Here is a 20,345-nt window from a genome sequence, read left to right as displayed (position 1 = left end):
TTTTTATTTGTAGGGCTGCAACTACCAAACGAAATGGTTCAGTTTTAATGATTTCTTTGTTATATGGAGCAAAGAAACAAAGGAAATGTTCACATTTAAGAAGCTTAAACAAACAGAAATCTTGTTTAAATCATAAAAAAAAAAAAGAAGCTGAAAATCGATTACCAAAATAGTCGATGATTCAACAGATTATGTGAAAGGGCGAGTGATCTGAATACAAACACACAGGTTGAGATCAGCAGTAGCCAGCGGCTTTATTTTCAGACAAATCAGAAATTGGCAATTCAAAAAATTAATTAAACAAAATACTATTTTCAGACGTTCAAACCCTTATTTCATTCATTCATTTTGTGTTTTATGGACTAGTTACAGACTCTCATGGTTTGTAACTGTAGAATACTTATGTACACAATGGAATCTGAGCGCCCTCTGCTGGACATCCTAAGCTATTGCACCATTTCTCATCTACCCCAAGGATCTATTTCTTCATCACAGGGGGATGAAAAGGTTTTCAAAATGGTGCATTACTGTACTGTATATATAGATACTATAAGGTTTTAGTATTTTGTGAGTGCAATACTTAATTTAAAACATCACTTATTATTAATTGTACCTAATAACGGCACAAATATCGAAGCCGGAACTACTCACGATGGACAAGGATGATTAGGATGGTGGTGATGTGAGGTTTTTGTAGTTTACACCCCTTTCGTTAACTAAAGTATTGGCAGTGAGGACAGAACTTATGTGAATAAAGACAAGGTGTGTCTTACTTTATATGATCCATCCTCCTGATTCTGCAGGAGAATGATGACGACAACCTGTAAGATTTCCCTCACGGTTGGTAGGAGGTAAACATTATTTAAGCTAACAAACGACAGCCGTCAGCTGTACATATTTGGGCTCTTTGGTGGTTTGTTTTTTTAACACTGTCATTAAAATTAAAATAAATTGCAACTTGAAGAGGATAATGATGCGAACAGCGTCTCAGGTCAGGGTCAGTGCAGAGAAGCGACGTACTTTTTCCTGGCGTCCATGTCGTCGGCCGGACGGTTGTACGCCTTCCAAACGGGCTCCCCCACAAACAGCCTCATGGCTTTGATGTAGTTCTGAGGAAACCAAACGGGTTTTGGGTCAAGTTTGGGGAAAGAACTAATAACAGGCATGAAGAAGGTGTGGCTAATTTCTGTTATTAACAACAAACGGACATTTTCGTGTGATTCATTCGTGCTACTTCAAATACAAAACAGCTTGAAGATTAAGATTAAGAACCCTTTACAGGTCTACCGGTTAGGTGCAATGAGCTAGAGTTGGTCCAGACGTACCGTCTCATCCAGGGTGAATCGGTGGTAAACTCCTGCCGGCAGCGAGATCAACTCTCCTTTCCCTGTGGCGATCCTGATCCATCTGTCCTCCGTGTCCCTGACGTCGAAGTAGCCCTGTCCATCCAGGATGTAGCGGATCTCATCATCCGTGTGCATGTGCTCCTCAAAGAACGTCTTCAGCTAAGCAAAAAATAAATTGAAAAAAAATCAGACAAAATCTCAGTTTGTTGATATCTCCTTGTATGTGTAGAGCTTACTGCATAAAGTACTCGGGGTTACCTTTTCTTCGTAGTTAGGTAGTTTGTCCTTGTGAATCGTGATGATGTCCATGTAGTTGTAACCCTGGTCTTTGCGGATCTTCTCCAGCTCTGGGTCTGATTCATAGATGTCGGCGTTTAACTGCAAAATGGGGGAGAAAGGAGGAGAGCAGCTTCAGTCATCAGTAGGTGTCCCAAGGTGTTACCAAGCCAGCTGAGAGATGTAATCTCTCCAGCGATTCCTGGATCTGGACCGAGGTCTCCTCCCAGATGGACATGCCCGAAACACCTCTACAGGGAGGCGTCAAGGAGGCACCTCAGCTGGTTCCTCGGTGTGGAGGAGCACGCGACCCCAAGATCCTCCACCTGTGGCAGGGACTCTTCCCCAAACCTGGAGTGGGCACTCCATCCTTTCCTGGCTGAGAATCATGGCCTCAGACTTGGAGGTACTTAGGGCATTGTTAATTATCATTCTTTATTTATTTATTTTTTTAAATAACTTGCTCAAGCACTTAAATAGCACTCAAATATTTACACACGAACCAGTTGCGGTGAATTGTGAGTGTTCACTTAAAGGTCATGCACACAAATGTGGTAATAAATAAATAAATGACTAAGCCCACAGTTTACCAAAACATGTGAAATTGTTTTCCAATATCATGCCCAAATACATTAAATACCGTCTCTCTTGATAGCATGTCGTGTCAAAAATCATTTGTTACATGTTTTTACAACATTCTGAAAACTTTTTTGGAGTAGTCGAATGTTACCGTTTATGAATGGACTAAAAATTGCTGCGAAGTCACTGTGGTTATATAACTTAGGGAACTTGTACCTTTGCGTAAAACACTCCGAGTTTACCCAGCTCCTCCATGGATGCAGGCTTGTTTGGCTCCAGTCTGTGCGCTTTCCTCTGGTCTTCCTCGGAACTGTCCATGTACCACGCTTCAATTTCCATAGTAGAGCTAATTTAAAAACCACGTTCGCTAGACAGCTGAAACCTATACACGATTGAATGCTGTGGAACGTGTTTTCTTCTTCTCTCAGTTTAAGGGCGTTTGACAACAACCAGCGTCATAGCAGCATTAGCGCCACCTTCTGTTCCGGAGTGTGCATCAGATACGGTCAGTCATTTATTCAAAATACATATATATATATGGTTATATGTATATATTAATATAAATATATATAGATTATAGATTTTATAACATATAATAAGTTTAATAAACTGTGACTGTGACTGTTGTTTCAGGAAATTGACGAGTATTAATACCGGAAGTTATGGACGCCAATTTCCGCCAGACAAAAAAGCGGTATAAAGTTTAAATTATGAGATAAAACGCCATATTTATGACTTTTTATACATAGATATACATATACAAGGGTATAACACCTAACCCTTGTATTATATCTATGTTTTTATACCTCTTTTTTTCTGGTGGAAACGGGCCTACAAAGTGTATGGTATTTACTGTCAAAGGTAATATTGTATTTATTTTCAAACTTATAATACATCCATGGTCTAACCTCAGTGACCATATTTTTCACTGAGATCAATCATCAGTCATGCATAGACAAATATTGTAATGTATATCATTTACTGACCGAAATCACTGTGTTTTACTATTTTTTTTTATTATTTATTAAAAAAATATGCACAGAAACAAAATCCCAGAATTCTTCCTATGTGAATATTGCAAGCAAAACAACAACAGACACTACTACAACTTCAGGTAAAGTTACATTATGTATTTATTTCTCTAGTTTTAAGGCAAACAAACACACCAATGACCAAAGAAATATTTTAAAGGCAGTCTCTGCAGCTGCCACCAGGGGTCGTCAGAGACCTTTCAAACTGAATGAAATGATGAGAGGGCTTTTTTTTTTTTTTTTTTGTACATTCCTCTGTTCATTTTTGTCATTTTTCACCCCATGACCCTCACTAAACTTTCAAGGCAAATGCACCAACATGTTAGAACAAGCATAGATTAAATCAGCACTATTAATTGCTCGGTTCTGTGTCGTTTTTACAAGTTGCAGGACTCTGGTGTTGTACAGTACTGTATATCCTGGCTCGTGGATTTGACTTAAATGGTGGGATTTCCAAAAACACAGTTTCCTTTATAAGTGAGGCTTTCCACGGGAATGGAAAAGGCATGTTTCGGCTCTTCTCCGGAGCCTTAGACTAAGAGATTGTTGTCACTCAGCTCTGTTGCAAATTTTAAAATAACTACACAATTATTTATTATATTATATACCAAAGGGATGGGGAGTGATGTTGCAGATTCAGGGACGTGACATTAAAGCTGCCGGAGGCAGGATTGCTATGAAAATGGTTACTTTGGGAGGGGCTTTTATTATCTTGTGGTCTTATTTTTTAAGATCAATTGTGTAAGAATTTGTGAAATTTAATGGTCAGACTGCAGAGTGCAGCAAACAGAACACTCCTCCGCTTTGCACACCAAAAAAGAATGTAACGGTTTCTCTTTCGCCTCAAAATGTGAAATAAACACAAACATGAACAGGACCCTGCCAAGCAACACTGTTGGACTTGAATAAGGGAGCAGTTGTGTGTATACACCAGTAGCACGGGATGGGTGAGGGGACGAGATTCTTGTTGTCTCTATCTTGGACATGGAACTTATCACTGATTGTCTTAATCAGCATTGTGAGTTTGTTTGTCTGTTAGTTAGCAACATAACTCGAAAAGTCACAGACGGATTTGGATGACATTTTCAGGAAATGTCCGCAATGGGACCCAGAAAAAGTGATAAAAATTTTGGACGCGATCCGTAGACGCTATCACTGATTACAACACTGGCTGTCTGACCATAAAGGCCACATTATGCTTCTACAACTGCGTTAATCCGACTGCGTAACCACGGAGACCCCTCGAGCTTTCATAGTTCTCCGCCGTGGTGCCAGATACACACTGCAATTTCCCGCCCGATCAGTAGGGGTCACTACGCAAGGTTGTTATGCTTCTTGCTACAGTGAGCAATGGCGTCCGAGAGAGAAAGACTGTTGTTGTTGTTGCAGCTGAATAACATTGAAACAGTGGCCGTTTCTCACTTTTCTGTGTTCTGTGTAGAGCAGTTTACGCAGGAGTATAAATTGGGCTTAATGTTATGGCTGGTTACAACACTTGCAGAAAAATACAGCAGTGTTGCTCGTTAAACACCTCCACAACGGACGTTATTCTTCTTCTACGGTTCAATGTACGCAATCGGATGTGCCAGGAGGATCCACTGTTCAGGATAAATGCTGGTTACGTAACCAGAAGCGTTTTTTTTTTTTCCAGAGATCTCGCTGAGCCCCAGATTACAATACATCAAAGCGTTCTCAGCAATGGCTGAACTGTTTGTTTCGAACCTTTCAGAGGTAATGTCGCAGATACACACCAACAAAAACAGCGTTAATTGGAACTTCCGGTCTAGGTTCGCTTTAAAGCAGCATAGACCTCGCGGGCCACATAAAATGACGTGGCGGGCCACATTTGGCCCCCGGGCCTTTAGTTGGACACATAGCCTATACCTATAACATAGGTATTTGTAAATATAATATTGATAATATTATAATATATAACATTTACAAAACAATACTTTGTCATCAAAGTACTGTATTCCAGGGGAAATACATGAGGGGGAGCCAGGTTCTGTTTTTCCCTGTTGAACTAACTGTCTCTAGCGCGCGCGCTCTCTCTCTCTCTCTCGCGCGCGCTCTCTCTGTCTTGTCTCGAGACTCTCTCCTTCTGTGTTAGTAGTTAGTTGGTGTGTGTTAGTGTACTCCTGTGTGTGTGTGGGTGTGTGTGTGTGTCTGTGTGTGTGTGTGTGTGTGTGCGCGTAGAGGGCCAGCTGGCGGTCTCTCTGTGCTCTGCTCGGCTCACTGCTCAGCAATGGCGCTGCGGGCTGCCCAGCTCCTTTCTCCGTGTCTGCTCGCGGCCGCTTTGTTGTTGCTCGCCGGCGGACCGCACTTTGGACTTTGTTGCCCGAGCCGCTGCCTGTGTTTCCGAACCACGGTGAGATGTATGCATCTGAACCTGGAGACCGTGCCGGCAGTGTCGCCGCAGACGACCATCCTGTAAGTAGCTCCTCGTCGCCGCTGCTTTTCATTTCACAGCAACCCACCGAGACTTCGGGAGGGGGAACGGACTGAGTCCGGACGGGAATGCGGCGAATATTTCAAGTGTTCGGCCACATTTAAACACACACGAAGAGTCTGTGGGAGTTGTTTCGGGTTGACGTGATGTGTTAAAGAGCGCATAAGTAACTTTTATTTGGCTCTGAAGTCGCTGCAGTTTAGAAAAAAAACAACTCTCAGTCTCAGTGTTAAAATCACAGGTAAACGTTGCAGTGCAGGGTTTATTACGCACAGTTATGACACCTGCCAGTGAGTTCAGCTGTTGGCTGCAGCAGAGGGTAATGAAAAGAGTTTTTAGGGTCACACACACGCACACAGTTCGCTGGGACATGACACACAATCACACACTTTGACCAGTCAGATTGTATTGACACCACTGTCTTTGGATATGTAGTGGCTCACTTTAAGCTGCTTTCTTCAATCATTCCTTTTGTGTTAAAGCGGACCTAGACCGTAAGTTCCAATTAACGCTGTTTTTCTAGCGTGTATCTGCGTCATTACCTCGTTTACGAAGCCCTGAAGTTTCGAAACAAACAGTTCAGCCGTTGCTGAGAACGCTGTGTTTTATTGTAATCTCGGGCTCAGCGAGATCTCTGAAAAAAAGCCAGTCCGGTTACGTAAAAACAGCGGTTCTCCTGAACAGCAGATCCTCCTGCTCCGGGCACTAGTCCGGGCACATCCGGTTGCGTACGTTGTACCGCAGAAGAAGAATAACGTCCGTTGTGGAGGTGTTTCACGAGCGACAGTGTCTTCTGACTCCGGGTCAAAGTCGGGTCAAACTATTTTTAAACATTGTTAAAACAATGTTTTGATAATGAGTAGCAGTGCATCCACCGTTCCAGAGGGGGGAGCTGCGCTTCTGAGAGCTAATTATGTGTGCTAATTATGTCACTTCCGGGTATTGGCCAATCACAAGACAGTTGGGAAGCCTCTACGCTGGCTGGCCAATCACAACACAGTCTGTCTTCTGGGTGTGAGATTTCAATCTGAGGAGAGCGTCAGTAAGGAGAGATTTCTATCGGCTCATTTACAGCAACTAGGAGGTTTTTGACCATAAAAACAAGTTAATGTATGTAAGTAGTCCTCCATAACTAACATACCATCACTCGCCAAAACCGCATGATTTCATGTACAGTATGATGTGTCAAGTGCCCAGCCTCCTCAATATGTGGCACCCTTTTGTCTTTAGTTGTTGCACTGCAGCCTTGTTGTGCAGTTCAGTCCATAATGGATGGGTCTATAAAAAGCTCCTTTCAGGCTATGGGCAAGGGGGGGGGGGGGGTGGACAAATGGGTGAGTTCCTCCAGCCTGCATACTCAGAATCAGCCCTATATCCCCGATCATCTGGTGTGAAGACCACCACCACAACCTTGACCTGAAGCGGCAGTGGTGGTGGTGGTGGTGGTCCAGCCCTGACCCAGACACTCCCCAAAGTAAAGAAAAAGGCCAATCCCTTGTTTAGAAACGTGTGTAAATCTGATCACAGGACGCTGTGGTTTCCCAGGAACTTCTTGTGCGAGCTTTGAAGCCTCAGCCACTTGTTGCTTTTTGCTCGGGCTGTCATGTCAGGACATGAAAGCTCACTTCGTACCCGGGCCTTCCTTCTCCTCCTCCTCCTCCTCCTCCTCCTCCTCCTCCTCCTCCTCCTCCTCCTTCTGCCGTGTGAAATTCTCCCCTCGTCGCTGCTCTGCTACGGCAAACTCGAGCTCACCTATAAAGGCAGAGTTCTCAGGAATGTCTAAATGTGAGGAGCAGTTGTGTTCCTGCAATTTGCGGTCTGTCTGCTGTGGCTGATCCAATTAAGCCCCCATAACATGGTAGTCAAGACAGAATGAGAACATGTATTTTATCGGGACGTTATTTGTAGGGCAGTGTACAGCATGCAGTGCAATTGATTTTATGTGTAACGCATGGTTTTTGGTTGGTTTTTAAAGTGACATTGATTGAACCAAGGCCTTTCTTCTGGATCACAAGAGCTTTTGCAGGATTAAGTAATAGTGGTCATGTTGTGCATGTACTGTGCAGGTATATAGGAACTGCGTTCTTTCCTTTAACTGGATGCAGACGCTTGTAGGAATTGAAAATGTTCAGAGAAGAGTTGCTACATAAAGCCTGAGGTAGGATAACATGATGGACTTCTTATTAAAGTGATGTGATCATGTTGATAATGAGGAAACACCAACCATTTAAGAGAGGCACAAAACTGACAGGTGTTTTTAAATGGATTAAAAACCATAAATATTTTTGTTTTGACCTTCTTTTTTTTTTAAACATTTCTTTCCGTCTTCCTGTTTCCTCTGGGCCGGTGCAGAAGAGAATAAGAAGTTGTTGGCCCAGAGGTGCAACTGCACATGGGCTTTTTGCCAGGAGTCTTTCTACATGACACTTGGACCACATAAACATGGACTTTTTTCTCTTTCTGGCCTACATTTGTTTTTCAGCTGTTTTCTCTGTGGACGCTCTGCTCGAGGCATGATAATAAATTACATTTCCTTTGTCATGACACTGCTGCATATCTTCTCGGGGATTTGCCGAAATGATTGCTTCTACATTACCGCTACGTTGCCAACATCGAATATAGACTGTTTGTTTTACCGGAATTACCTTAGCAACTCTAGAAAAAGACTCTGTGACAAGTATTCCTCGTGGTGTGACGTGCAATATCGAAGCACGTCAGTTGAAAGGAGGGTTTTGTATTTCATGTCGCACTGCGTTCCATGTTTGGACGTCTTCCCTGATTATTACACTGCGATTATGACTTTGAAATATTGGTGTCTATAATGCACATATACATATCTGCAGGCTTGTAGAGTTAGTTCATTATCTGGCCTTTGTTTTTCGTAAATTCGGTCATTTGGTTTCGACAATATTGCAAAGAATGAGGTTCTAACAGGGTTCCCATGGAACAGCTCATACAAGTTGCTCTCCCATCTTAAAGCTCACATAGAGTGGTCCTATCACACATATATGTGAGTTATGGAGGTCTACTTACATACATTAACTTGTATTTATGGTCAAAAACCTCCTAGTTGCTGCAAACGAGCAGATAGAAATCTCTCCTCACTGAAGCTCTCGTCAGTCGCGCTGTTTCAGACTCAAATCTCACCCCCAGAAGACAGAACTGTGTTGTGATTGGCCAGCTAGTGAGGGCTTTCCCAACTGTCTTGTGATTGGCCAATACCTGGAAGTGACGTAATTAGCACACCAGCTCTCAGAAGCGCAGCTCCCCCCTCTGGAACGGAGGATGCACTACTACTCAGTATCAAAACATTGTTTTAACAATGTTTAAAAATAGCTTTGTCACGACTCCCCACCGCAGTCCCTTTTATGACTCTGATGCGGAGTCGGACACAGAGTCAGAAGACACTTTGGCTCATGAAACACCTCCACAACAGACGTTATTCTTCTTCTGCGGTTCAATGTACACAACCGGATGTGCCCGGACTAGTGCCCGGAGCAGGAGGATCTGCTGTTCAGGAGAAATGCTGGTTACGTAACCAGAACGGCCTTGAAAAGTCCTTGAATTTGATGTCAACTAAGTGTGTCGGAAACCTGTTGTAAATTGGGCTGAAACAATAAATCGATTGCTTTTTTTGTAAGGCGTAGTTACTGTAAACTAACATAATAAACAGGACATGAAATAGAGGAGGTAGTAGATAATTAAGCACGTATTAACACCTAATAATCGAATAACCTCCCTAATATATTTGTCAAGTTGGTCAGAAAAGTTCAGGGTGACACTCAATGCCGACAATCACTGAAAAGCATTAACACAGAGGGAGGTGTGTCTCTTATTTGTGGATCACTACTAGAGTGATTCTTACAGCAGGTACCGAAATGTGTGTCAGGTCAGAACATCGGCCATGTAACATATTGGTAAGTTGGCATCACTGTGTGTTAACACCTCCCTCTGAATGGACTAGTAGAGCATTTGCCAGCCAAGTAGTCATTTTGAAAGAGTAGATAAATTTATCTCACTCTGTCATAGATATATGGATGGTCCATTAGCTTCAATTTAGTAACTGTGTGTTTGATGAACGGCTTTGTTGAACGCTACATCTGTACTTCGAGAGTGAAGGAAGACGGGTTGGTGAATCATTTCATCGTGCGTTGGTGTCACAGTGTAGGGACACGCTTAACCTGTGTATCATTTAGCCAGTGGTTCCGTCTGTGTGTCTGACTGTCTTTAACTGCTCACTCCGCCTGCTCTTAGTGAGTGACAGTGCTGGTGAGTCAGAGAGGGAAAGTGGAGTTCCATTGTGTGGAATTCGCTGCAGTCAGGCTTTGTGAGGCACTCAGTCTCTGCAGCATTTTGGAATGCAAAGCCAGAAATCCCCAAAGCTTAGCTCATTTGCACAGTTAGATTGGGCCCAAGATAGTCGTTGAAAGGAACTCCTCTGGCCCCCTTCCTGTGCCCGTCAATGCAGGACAGCTGGTGAATTCTGGGGGAACAATTTCACAACAAGGTTTGATGAATATAAGTTAAATTTGCCTTACACCTGGACCTTATTGTGGCAAGTTTGTTAATCGACGTAATCAAATTTACTGTTCTGCAGAAATGTGTTTACAGCCAGTTTGATGACATTATGTTTTTCATGGAGGCCTCAGGCAGCCGGCAGCAAGTAAACACAAAGGCACTTTTTGTGACATAAGCCAGTAGTTGTCTCTTTTATTGTCAGATTTTATTAATTATCTTGTTTTTTTTCATAAAGCTATTTGTGAAGCAAAAAATATGCTATGTGTTTGGGCAGCAATTCCTTGTCTTGAAGTCATTCAAGGTAACGTTCAACAAAAAATGCTGCCGCGCTGAAATGCATATGGGTCGTTCCTGAGAAAGAATGTTATCATTCAGATCAAATAAATGTGTTCAGTGCATTTTGTCTTTCTAATAGATTATCGAGCAAAGCTTTGGTGAGACGTTCAGGATCACACTGACATTAAGTAGTACATTAAACACACCGAGTTGCAAGCTACTATAACTCAGGGCTGGACAATATATTGATATTATATTATTTATTTTGTAACATGAGGCAAGATATTATTTTAAATTGTGTCAATTTAAATTTAGGTATCTGCGATAACTTTTCCCGGTGATACATTTGTGAAATACACTAAATATTATGGTAATGCTTTATATTAAGGAACACATTCACCGATAGCTGCTTACTAAAATGCATATAAGTAGCATACTAGCCCTTTATTAGTAAATATTAAGCACATATGAACACCTTATTTAGGAAAAATCTTAATTCATGTCATGTAGAATAAGGTGTTAATAATGTGCTTAATAATTACAATAAAGGGCTAGTACGCGACTTATATATGTTAGTATCACCTAGTTAATGGTGAATATGTGTTCCTTAATATAAAGTGTTAGCCATATTATAAATTAAATATTGTATATATAGAGAGATATATATTCTAAAACAATATTTTTGTTATAGCATAATTTGTAATTATATTTTAAATGTTTTTTAACACGTGTAAATATCCTTCATTTAACATTAAAAAGCCAAAGAAATAAACCAGGTATTATCTGAAATTAAAGGTAATTTTAAGCATCTAATACAGACCATAAACAGTCTCAAAAAAGTCTATACATGAGCCAAGAGAACCAACCTGTGTGCAGCTTTATTTATACGGGCTACACATATGGAGATATTATATATAAGCCGTATCGCTCAGCCTTACTATAACTACAAATTTGCAACATTTTTTGCAGACACAAGATATGAAGGAAACAATACAATTGACCATATTGCATTAAGTTGTTTTCTGGATTTGCAACTGCCTGTGTTTGTGCCGTCTTCACACTTCACTGTGTTGATGTAGCGTTGTAGCTCAAGCCTAACTGAAGACTCTCAATCGGGGGAAGCCCTAATCCTGGGTTTCTCACTCCTGGTCCTGAGAAGCCACTGTCCTGCATGTTGTATGTGTTTCCCTGCTCCAACACACCTGATTTGAATAAATGGACCGTTTCCAGACTTCAGCAGAGCTTACTGATGAGCTGACCATTGGAATCAGGTGTGTTGGAGCAGGGAAACATCTAATCACATCTAAAACATGCAGGAGAGTGGCTCCCCAGGACCAGGAGTGAGTAACCCTGCCTAAATCTGTCAACATCACAAATTCTTCAGCCCAAGTATATGGTACTGTCGTTATTGTATTACACTGTTGTAAGACTTTGGCGTCCACGTAGTCCTGTGAAGAGCTGTAACCTGTGTAGTACGTCATACCTGGCACGGTGTCACTATGTGTCAGAACAAGTAAATGAGCAAATTGTGACCTCAATCGACTCTCATTATAGTCAGAAACAAAAGAATCGTGGGTCATTATGGCAGAAACTTTTGGACCGAGCGATACTGTGGTCGTTTATCAGTGTAAATGTGTTTGGTTAATTACTCAACATTTCCAGCTGAAGATTCCAGCCAGAAGGTGGACAGATCCGGTGATTGTTCCCTTAGTACTGTATGTGCTCTACCCTTCTATGCTGCCTTTTTTTTTTTTTTTTTAATTCGTACAGTAATGACCTTCAGCTGTACTCAGCAGTCCAACTCCTTCAGGCTCTGTGAGACTCTGCGAGGCTCTTGTTGTCCACTACAGCTCTCCCCCAACAAGAAACAAATCCTGGTTACTCAAACACAGGCTGTTTTTTTTTTTGCAGAGCGTCACCACATCCATGTTTGGAGATCCTGGTTCAGGATCCAGCCATGTTCTTGTTTAGCTCTCACGATGACTCACCCACACCGGAGAGGTCTTGGCAAGCACCCCTTTGGGGCCTGTGACACAAAGCCAAAGGACTTCTCTGACTGGGGAGGGAGAGGGAATGAGAGGGGAGAGGTCCACACATGGCATTCAGATGCTGGTCAGACTGGGCAGAGGCCAGGTTCACCTCATCGTCCTCACTCACAGAAGAATTCACAGATATCTCAACTGTAATTTATCTGCCGCTGTCTCCATTTTGCTTCACATGCTTTGTATTTGAAACTGATTGATTACATAACAAGTAGTGTCCATGTCATTGACTTTAACAAGTAACTCAGCTGATGGAGCACGGCAAAAATATGGATTAAACACTTAAGACCATTTCTTTTTCTGTTCCCAGTGAGTGCACATTTCCATTGCCTGAAACTGTAGGATTATTTTTGGCTGCTTCTATTGTTTATTCTCAGTCTTCTGTTGATTAAGGTGAATTTGAGTATATTAGTATAAGTGCTGGAGGTTATTGTGGTCCTGGGCCAAGAAAATCTTAACATTGTTTGCTGATAAAAGGAGAGGGAGAAAGGTAGAATTGATGATAATAATAATAAGCATTGATGATTTCACATTCTAATGGTCCAGTACGTAAGAATTGGTGACAGTTAACAGTGAGACTTCAGATAGGACCAAACCGAGGACTCACCCCTCCCTTTCTTGACTGCGTCTGGGAACTATGGTGGCTTTCACATACCAGAAAGGCTGTGGTTCTTATCCGGCCTCTGTAAAACACGACCCTTGGCTTATTTTAAGGCTACAAAATTAAAACTAATGGGTGGTACACTCTTAGAAATAAAAGTGCTAAGTAGAAGCATATAAGGTTTTTTCAGCTTGTCCTCATAGGAGAACACTTTGGCTCCAGGAAAGGGGTTTTAAAGGGTTCTCTGGACAAAATGGTTCTTACTGGAACCATTAGTGTTACCAAGAACCCTTGGAAAACCTTTCAAGGGTTCAAGGCCGGTTTTTCAGAAGCAAATGGTTCCAGGAAGAACCTCAGCCCTTGTAGAAGGACCCTTTTGAAACCCTTATTTCTAAGAGTGTATTCCATCTCTGTCACCACTTGACAGACAGCTTTTTCTGCCCCAAATTGATCCCAACAGATATGTGTTTTTCTTCTTTTTTTGTATATCATTCAAAGCTTTCTCTCCAGAGCAGCGAAGAACTCTCAACATAGCTTCCTTTGTCCGTTGATTTCGGCTTACGGATGGGTGGTCAGCCAGTTACACAAACCAGTGGAGCTTCTTAAATCCCTCTGTTGTGATTGACATGTAGCTATTATGGTGTATAAATCTTCCCTCATAGAACCATGAGCTCTCACTGAGTGTGTGTCAAACCTCTGAGGTGCCTGGCTAAGCAGCGTTGTTAGGGTTTGAAATTCGGAGTCGATGGGTTCAGTTCAGTACGGCGTTTCCACACGGATGCTTTCGACGAGTGAAGCCTTGGACTTCGCTTATGGTTTTTCGTAGTGGCTTGTGTGCTCTTCTGTGATAATTTCAGAGAACTGATGTGCATATTACAGGGGGACTGTGCAATATCACATTTTTGAAGTCTAGTAGTAAACCTTTGTCCCTATATCACCTCAGTGCGCTCACAAGACCAGGGTTTCTCACTCCCGGTCCTGGGGAGCCACTGTCCCGCCCATGTTTTAGGTGTTTTACCTGCTCCAACACACATGATTCAAATAAGTGGGTCGTTATCAGGCTTCAGCAGAGCTTACTGACGAGCTGAGCCCTTCAATCAGGTGTGTTCGTCGCCAATGAATCTCAGAAAGGCTGAGGTTAAATCAGGCTGCAGAGAACCTCGTTCTGATGACACAGAGGTCAGTGTAAGCCACAGATATCAATCTATAATGCAGGGGAAATGTGGTGAGTTTGTTTTTCATGTTTTCACTTGTCAATGGAGTTCACATCCAGAAGAGTTTGTCTGTTTCAGCTCTGTAAGATGCATTAAAAGAAGAGTAACGATCCACAAAGCATGACGACTGTAACTGCACTCTCCTCTGCCCGAAATGCAATATGTTCTAATTATTAATAACTATGGCGGAATTTAGTGTTACAAGTTGGTGTGTGAGGTCCAGATAAATGAGACACAGATGACAGGAAACGGACATTGTTGAGTCATTAATTCATTATGTATTACTTCATTCTTAAAAGCAATAAATCAACTAACAGCTAATGTTGTAAGGCCTTAAGATAATTAGTTAACATCCCAGATGGATACTGGGGCCACATACAAATGGAAGGATTTAGGACAAAGGCATCTCCATACTTTACGCATTCTGTGTTTTGCTTATGTGTTGCAGTCAAAGTGACTCAAAATGCCCCATGTACCCTCAACATAAGAAAAAAGGCTAATACCATATTGTGGAAATCCCTGCATACACTAAACACTAAAACCTGATACTGGTTTCAGTCGTGTGGCTGAGTTTCTATTAAAATAATTCATTCGGAAACAATAATGCGATTTGGAATGATTTTGTACGTTGAGTCAATATGGCTTGAGTAATTGTATGTTTTAGCCAGTGCTACTTTTGAGTAATACTGAATGGTAAAAACATGGATTTGGCATAAGTCTCATGGACCACTTGTTATTGAAATTATTTTTTCCCTCTGTTGGCTTTGTTCTAAATGCCTCTTTAATTATGGGCCCAAACTACTGTGTGGGTAAATAACAAACTCCTTTGTTTTCAAAAAGAGATCAAATTATCTTTTGTTCTCCTCTCCTGTCTATTAGTGCTATTGTTGTCGAGTTGCTCCGTGATTACTGACCCGAGGAGGCTGTTTCGCTTTCATGCTCTGCTCCGTCAGCCTCTCTGCAGGGCTGTTGGCTTTGCTGTTTTATAGTTGCCTGTGGCAAAGTGCCATCCGAACACATGAATGGGAGTTAACAGACTCCTTTAAAAAGTCGCAGAGTAAGTATCGTAAAAGCTGAGCAATTTGTGCTTGTGTGTTTTTTTTTTTTTATAACAGCTTAATGAACTGAAGAATGCCTCACAGAGTCATTGTTTATTAAATGTTGTCCACACTCAGTCCTGTATTTCCCCTCCTCTGAGGGTTGACTCATTTCTCTCCCCTGATTCGCTCTTCTTCCTTTACAATAAACAATCACACAGCAGCTTTATAGGTCGTCTCGCTCCCTCGGACAATCTGAAGTCATCATTTCCTGTTTAATTGCGGCGAACAAAAAAATGCTGTTTTGCTGTGAATGTAGGTCACATAAATTAGTATCTGTAAAAAGACAATAGTGTCATAAAACGGTACACATAATCTGGTTTGCGATGGTTGTGTAGGATCAGGGTTTGGAGCGCATATCTGCAGACAAACATTGACTAAAACACACATAGTGCATTACCAACTGAGTTCCCATCAGCTATTCTATTTTTGCAAATAGAATATACGCTTAAGAAGTCTTGTATGGAAAAATGTAAGGGCACAAGGATGAGGGTTGTTGACTTGGACCATGTGGGGATTTACTACTTGGGGCCAGCAACTGTTGAAGATATCTGTGAGGATTTTTGAAAATGCTTAGCCAAAAGTGTCTATGGAGAATATTTATGAACCATCTGCAGAACTGCTTGGCCATTTTACCTTCATTAGGCATTAGATTTTTGTAGGTACATGGTCGCCCTCATGGATAATGTACCTATCATAGTCAATGGTTATTAATATCTATGAGCTTCTAATTATTATTAATCATAATTTGCACAAGTAGTATAAGTAGGCCCCTCTGGGCTGGAGGCAGGCACTTGGGTGGGACAGCCTCTCCCCTTGCATGTTCAGGCAGTGCACTCCGCTGCACCTTCGTCTCCATTCGCCTTGCATCGATCCCTGATCTTTCCATGGTGGACCCTCACCCCGCTGAGTATTCACAGGTCTTTTTTTGTGTGTTTCGGATACGCAAGTGTTAGGTCTTTTGCACAGCCAGCAAAAAACACTACACACTGAAATATAATATGTCATTATTACTCCGAATAGTACCTCAGATAGTTCTGGGCTACTGTGTTTGGTCAAAATCATGAGCAGCATAGTCAATGTAGAGCTGGGAAGAAGCTCTTTGAGTAGATTCTTGTCCTGCAGCCTATACGAAAGGAAGGCAGCGTATGAAAAGTTGAGTTGTATCCACCCTGACTGGATCCATATGTGAGGAGTTTATAAGCATTTCACTGGCTATAAAATCATTTTTTTTTCTTCTAAATAATTTACTTGGCTCATTTTTCACAAGAAAACAAGAAATGGAAAAACTCAGGAAGACATGGGTTCCCGTTGCCTGTTGGGCATGAAGGGGACTAGAAAAGGCTAAGCTAATGGATGAATTCAGCATCTGCATTAAATCTGTATGCTTGGGATGGTTTTTATTACAGATTGCATCAGACATAGTTTAACAGGGGGAGGAAAAGAGTGGAATTTAAAGCTGTTTTTCTTTTTCCTCCAAACATTTCAAATTCTCATCTCAAGATTCTCATGACTCTGGCGTCTGTGAACAGTTTCTGCCAAGTCAGTCAAATATGTTGAGTGTGTGTGACCCAGTCGCGAGAGTATTTACTCAGTAAGGTCATTGACTATCAAGAATGCTGGTAGTCAGCCCAAGCTGTTGCTGTGGGAGTCAAGCTTTTCTTCTAGAGCATAGGGTGACGTCGCTCTCCCTTCCCTTCAACACGGAGATAAATCTGCTTTTGTGGTTCTATCCAAGTGATCTCTTCATCTGTTTGGCCTGGGATGCACTCTGTCATTGAAAATGCACAACTCACCCTCTGTGCTTAATGTGGATCAAATCAATTGTTTAGCTTCCTGATATAAACGTCTGGCTTGAAGAAGCCAGAAGCCTTTTTTTTATGCTCTTAGGTCAGATGTTTTAAAGTGCGTGTAAAGTTGTAAAATATATCCTGGTTCTCAAATGTTTTTATACCAAGTGACACCTGAGAAAATGTGGAGCTCTTGAAGTAACATCATTATCACCAACGTTAAAATACAGTGGTGTAAACACACTCTTAGAAATAAGGGTTCCAAAAGTGTCCTTCTACAAGGGCTGAGGTTCTACCTGGAACCAATCCTATTGTTACCAAGAACCCTTGAAAAACCCTTTCTTTGTGAAAGGATTGGTTCCAGGTAGAACCTCAGCCCTTGTAGAAGGACCCTTTTGGAACCCTTATATCTAAGAGTGTACCATCAGCGGAAGCTTCCGTACCACTATTGGTACATGTACCACAGTTTGAGAACCGTGGCTCTGGCAGGGGAAAAGTGTTACTAACCATCCCAGATTTGAGCAATTAGACAAAGTCACAAAGTGTTTTAAAATTAGCTTTTCAATCAGCATTTTAATGTGTACTTTTCGACGCCGCCAGGTTTCTACAGCAGCCCACACAGACAAACCAGCCAGAGCATGTGTTTTGTGTTTTGAAGTGGAAACTTAACTACGCAAACAAAGAAGAGAAACATCCTTTCTGGTATGTGAAGGCCACCATAGTTCCTTGACGTGTTGAGTGGATGAGTCCTGTTATCTTTTAAGGGCTCAGGTTCCACAAACATAACATCAGCAGTTCATATGAGATGTTCACGTTTCACGTGTATGACCGGTGAGGCCATACGGGGTTAAGCCTCACACGGTTAATTGCGGCATTAGGTTCTTTAGCTCGTCACTTGTCCGTGGCACACTGATTCGATTGTTTTGAGAGCGAGAGTGATTAGCGTCACGTCAGCCGCTATTATCATCACAGTGCAGCGAGCAGCCATGTGGTTGTTATCTTTGGGGCAAATGTTATATAAATCTGCTCTTGTGATTAAAGCTAGACGCGGGCATTTTTGCGTGATGAGTAATGTGTCCAATTATCCTTTCGGATTTTTTTTTACATGACGGCTCTGATGTAGACCTCAGTTCATACAGATGTCCTCTGCCTGCTTTCTCCACAGCTGTTCAAGTCATGTGCAGACTGCGCACTTATCTCGACTTTGCGCGAGAATGAATAAACACGTATTTCCTTGTTTTCTGCAGAGATCTGAGGTTCAACAAAATCAAAGATATACAACCGGGGTCCTTCAGGCGATTAAAGAACCTCAACACACTGTAAGTATCCCTGCTCTATATATACACACAACAATGAACAGTGTAATATGAGATTGTTTCCTGAATAATATTGAGGTGAAAGATGGTAACAGGGCAATGACATCCTGTTGATTAGAAATTTCAGTGTCTCAAGAAGGAGAATCAAGCCCATTTCCTTTTAACAGCACTCTGCAGAATGATTGTCACTTCCTCAGATAGTCCTGTTTTTGTATTTCACACACACACACACATGGACGGACAAAAATTCTTTCTCCGTTCTGTGGTTTCACACATGTAGGTCAGCTCGTAATCTGCAAGGAATTTATTTTTCCACTTCCACCCACAGGGCTATTTATCATATGTCCAGTCTGCTAGATGGCGCATTGTTAAGCTAATAAAGCATAAATGTTCCAAGTATTGTATTTTTTTATTTTATTTTTTTTAATGGTCAGTGTGTTCGTCTGGTAACCCTCGTGAAATATTGCAAGAATGTGTGCAGCACCCGCCGATGTGTCCTATATCAGAACCTTGACATGGTCACGTTTTAAACGGTGCAGGATAAATTAAACACACTTCATTGTATTCAGATGCTTTCTCATCCCTGTCTGCAGTGCATGTTGTGGAGGATGTGGCTTAAAGATTGGGAATAGGTTTAGACTTAGATTCAAAGTGAGGCAGGAGAAAAGTCTCGCCTTCCCTATCAGCCAGGAAGCCAACCGTTTGGACTGCTCAGGACTTTGTATCCTCAACAGCTCTTAGTGGTTTCAGGCTGCACTACCACAGTCTGTCAGGCTTGAACTACAGTAACATGTCCAATATCGTTGAACGGATCAAAAATACACTCTAATGTAAGAGGAAGGGGGGTTTCTTTTCTCCACTTAACATGAAATGCATGAACCAGGTCTTAAAAACTCTAAAGATTTAGTGCATTTGAGAACAAAATGCTGATGCTAACGCTGATTATTAAAACCGACCGATTAATCAGTCAAACTCTGACCAAAGCCCAACTTACTGGGTGATTAGATATTGTCTCCAAACCACGGCAGAATGACATAACCGCTTGTTTTTTTGTCTTTTCTCCACAGCCTCCTTAACAACAACCATATACGAAGGATCCCTAGGGGGGCATTTGAAGACCTGGAAAACCTCAAATATCTGTGAGTTCCTCCTGCTTTTAGATTTAAAGACAATGTGGCAACATCTTTATTCGATCAGTCACAATACAGGGGGAAAAAAAAACCTTAAAGGAGTCCACTCTTTATTCAAACACCAGCATGTGGAGGACAGCTGATGTTGCTCGACTGCTCAGTCTGGGAAAATGCACCGGTGTATGTAAATAACATGAAAAAAAAAACGTCTCTCCCTCTGACTGGTCCTCTGTACTTACATGTCTGGGAGTCTTGACCTGGAGGCAGAGCCGGGAACAGAGATGAGGTTTGTGCGTAGCCTCGGGGTTTCTGCTTGCCCCGCTCACTTTGTTAGTCACTCGCTTTATTATCCCGCTGGCTTCAGTCACGATGACAGCGGCGTCTGTGCTCACACTAAGGCTACAATTATACGACTGTGCTTATTGTTTAAGCTGAGTATCAGAAGTAATACACTTGAAAATATACAGTAAATGTACATTGGGCATGTGCATGCTGGTGTAAACCGGGTTTGCTTAGTTTTAGAAAGTACTTGAACAACAATGGTGAATAATATTCGACGAGGTGAAAATGAAACTAAATCTTGCCTTATTGCCCACTCAGATTAAGCCGATTCCCGTCCTTTCAAGTCCGTATTAGTCTAACGGCCAGTTCATACATAAATAGGATTTGTCTACCGCTCG

General features: G+C 41.9%; 2 protein-coding genes across 2 annotated transcripts in view; one reads left to right on the top strand and one right to left on the bottom strand.

Annotated features, from left to right (window-relative positions):
- Window positions 1-262: 262 nt before the first annotated feature.
- Window positions 263-2,577, bottom strand: adi1 (acireductone dioxygenase 1). The gene is made up of 4 exons (XM_083907951.1): window positions 2,418-2,577; window positions 1,605-1,724; window positions 1,326-1,505; window positions 263-1,109 (listed from the first exon to the last, which is right to left on the bottom strand). Exons 1-4 carry the CDS (start codon window positions 2,538-2,540, stop codon window positions 999-1,001), a joined length of 534 nt encoding a protein of 177 aa, XP_083764077.1. The 5' UTR covers window positions 2,541-2,577; the 3' UTR covers window positions 263-998.
- A 2,900-nt stretch (window positions 2,578-5,477) lies between these two features.
- Window positions 5,478-20,345, top strand: part of pxdn (peroxidasin) — a gene marked incomplete at its 5' end in the record, with an annotated part of 52,694 nt that continues 37,826 nt past the window's right edge. Inside the window, 3 exons of the mRNA XM_083908121.1 lie at window positions 5,478-5,662; window positions 18,467-18,538; window positions 19,603-19,674. Coding sequence (XP_083764247.1) covers window positions 5,478-5,662; window positions 18,467-18,538; window positions 19,603-19,674 — 329 coding nt within the window. The remainder of the gene's footprint in view (window positions 5,663-18,466; window positions 18,539-19,602; window positions 19,675-20,345) is intronic.

Source organism: Microchirus variegatus (genome assembly GCF_963457635.1).
Source record: "Microchirus variegatus genome assembly, chromosome: 21".
NCBI lineage: Eukaryota > Metazoa > Chordata > Actinopteri > Pleuronectiformes > Soleidae > Microchirus > Microchirus variegatus.
Note: the sequence above shows the minus strand (reverse complement) of the source record. Positions and strands in the feature narration are given on the sequence as shown.

Excerpts from the sequence above, each read along its gene's own strand:
- adi1 (XM_083907951.1), bottom strand. The coding sequence starts at position 2,540 with ATGGAAATTGAAGCGTGGTACATGGACAGTTCCGAGGAAGACCAGAGG. Across the intron at positions 1,725-2,417 it reads TCGGAGTGTTTTACGCAAAG|TTAAACGCCGACATCTATGA; the intron begins GTACAAGTTCCC and ends CCCATTTTGCAG. Across the intron at positions 1,110-1,325 it reads GATTCACCCTGGATGAGACG|AACTACATCAAAGCCATGAG; the intron begins GTACGTCTGGAC and ends TGGTTTCCTCAG.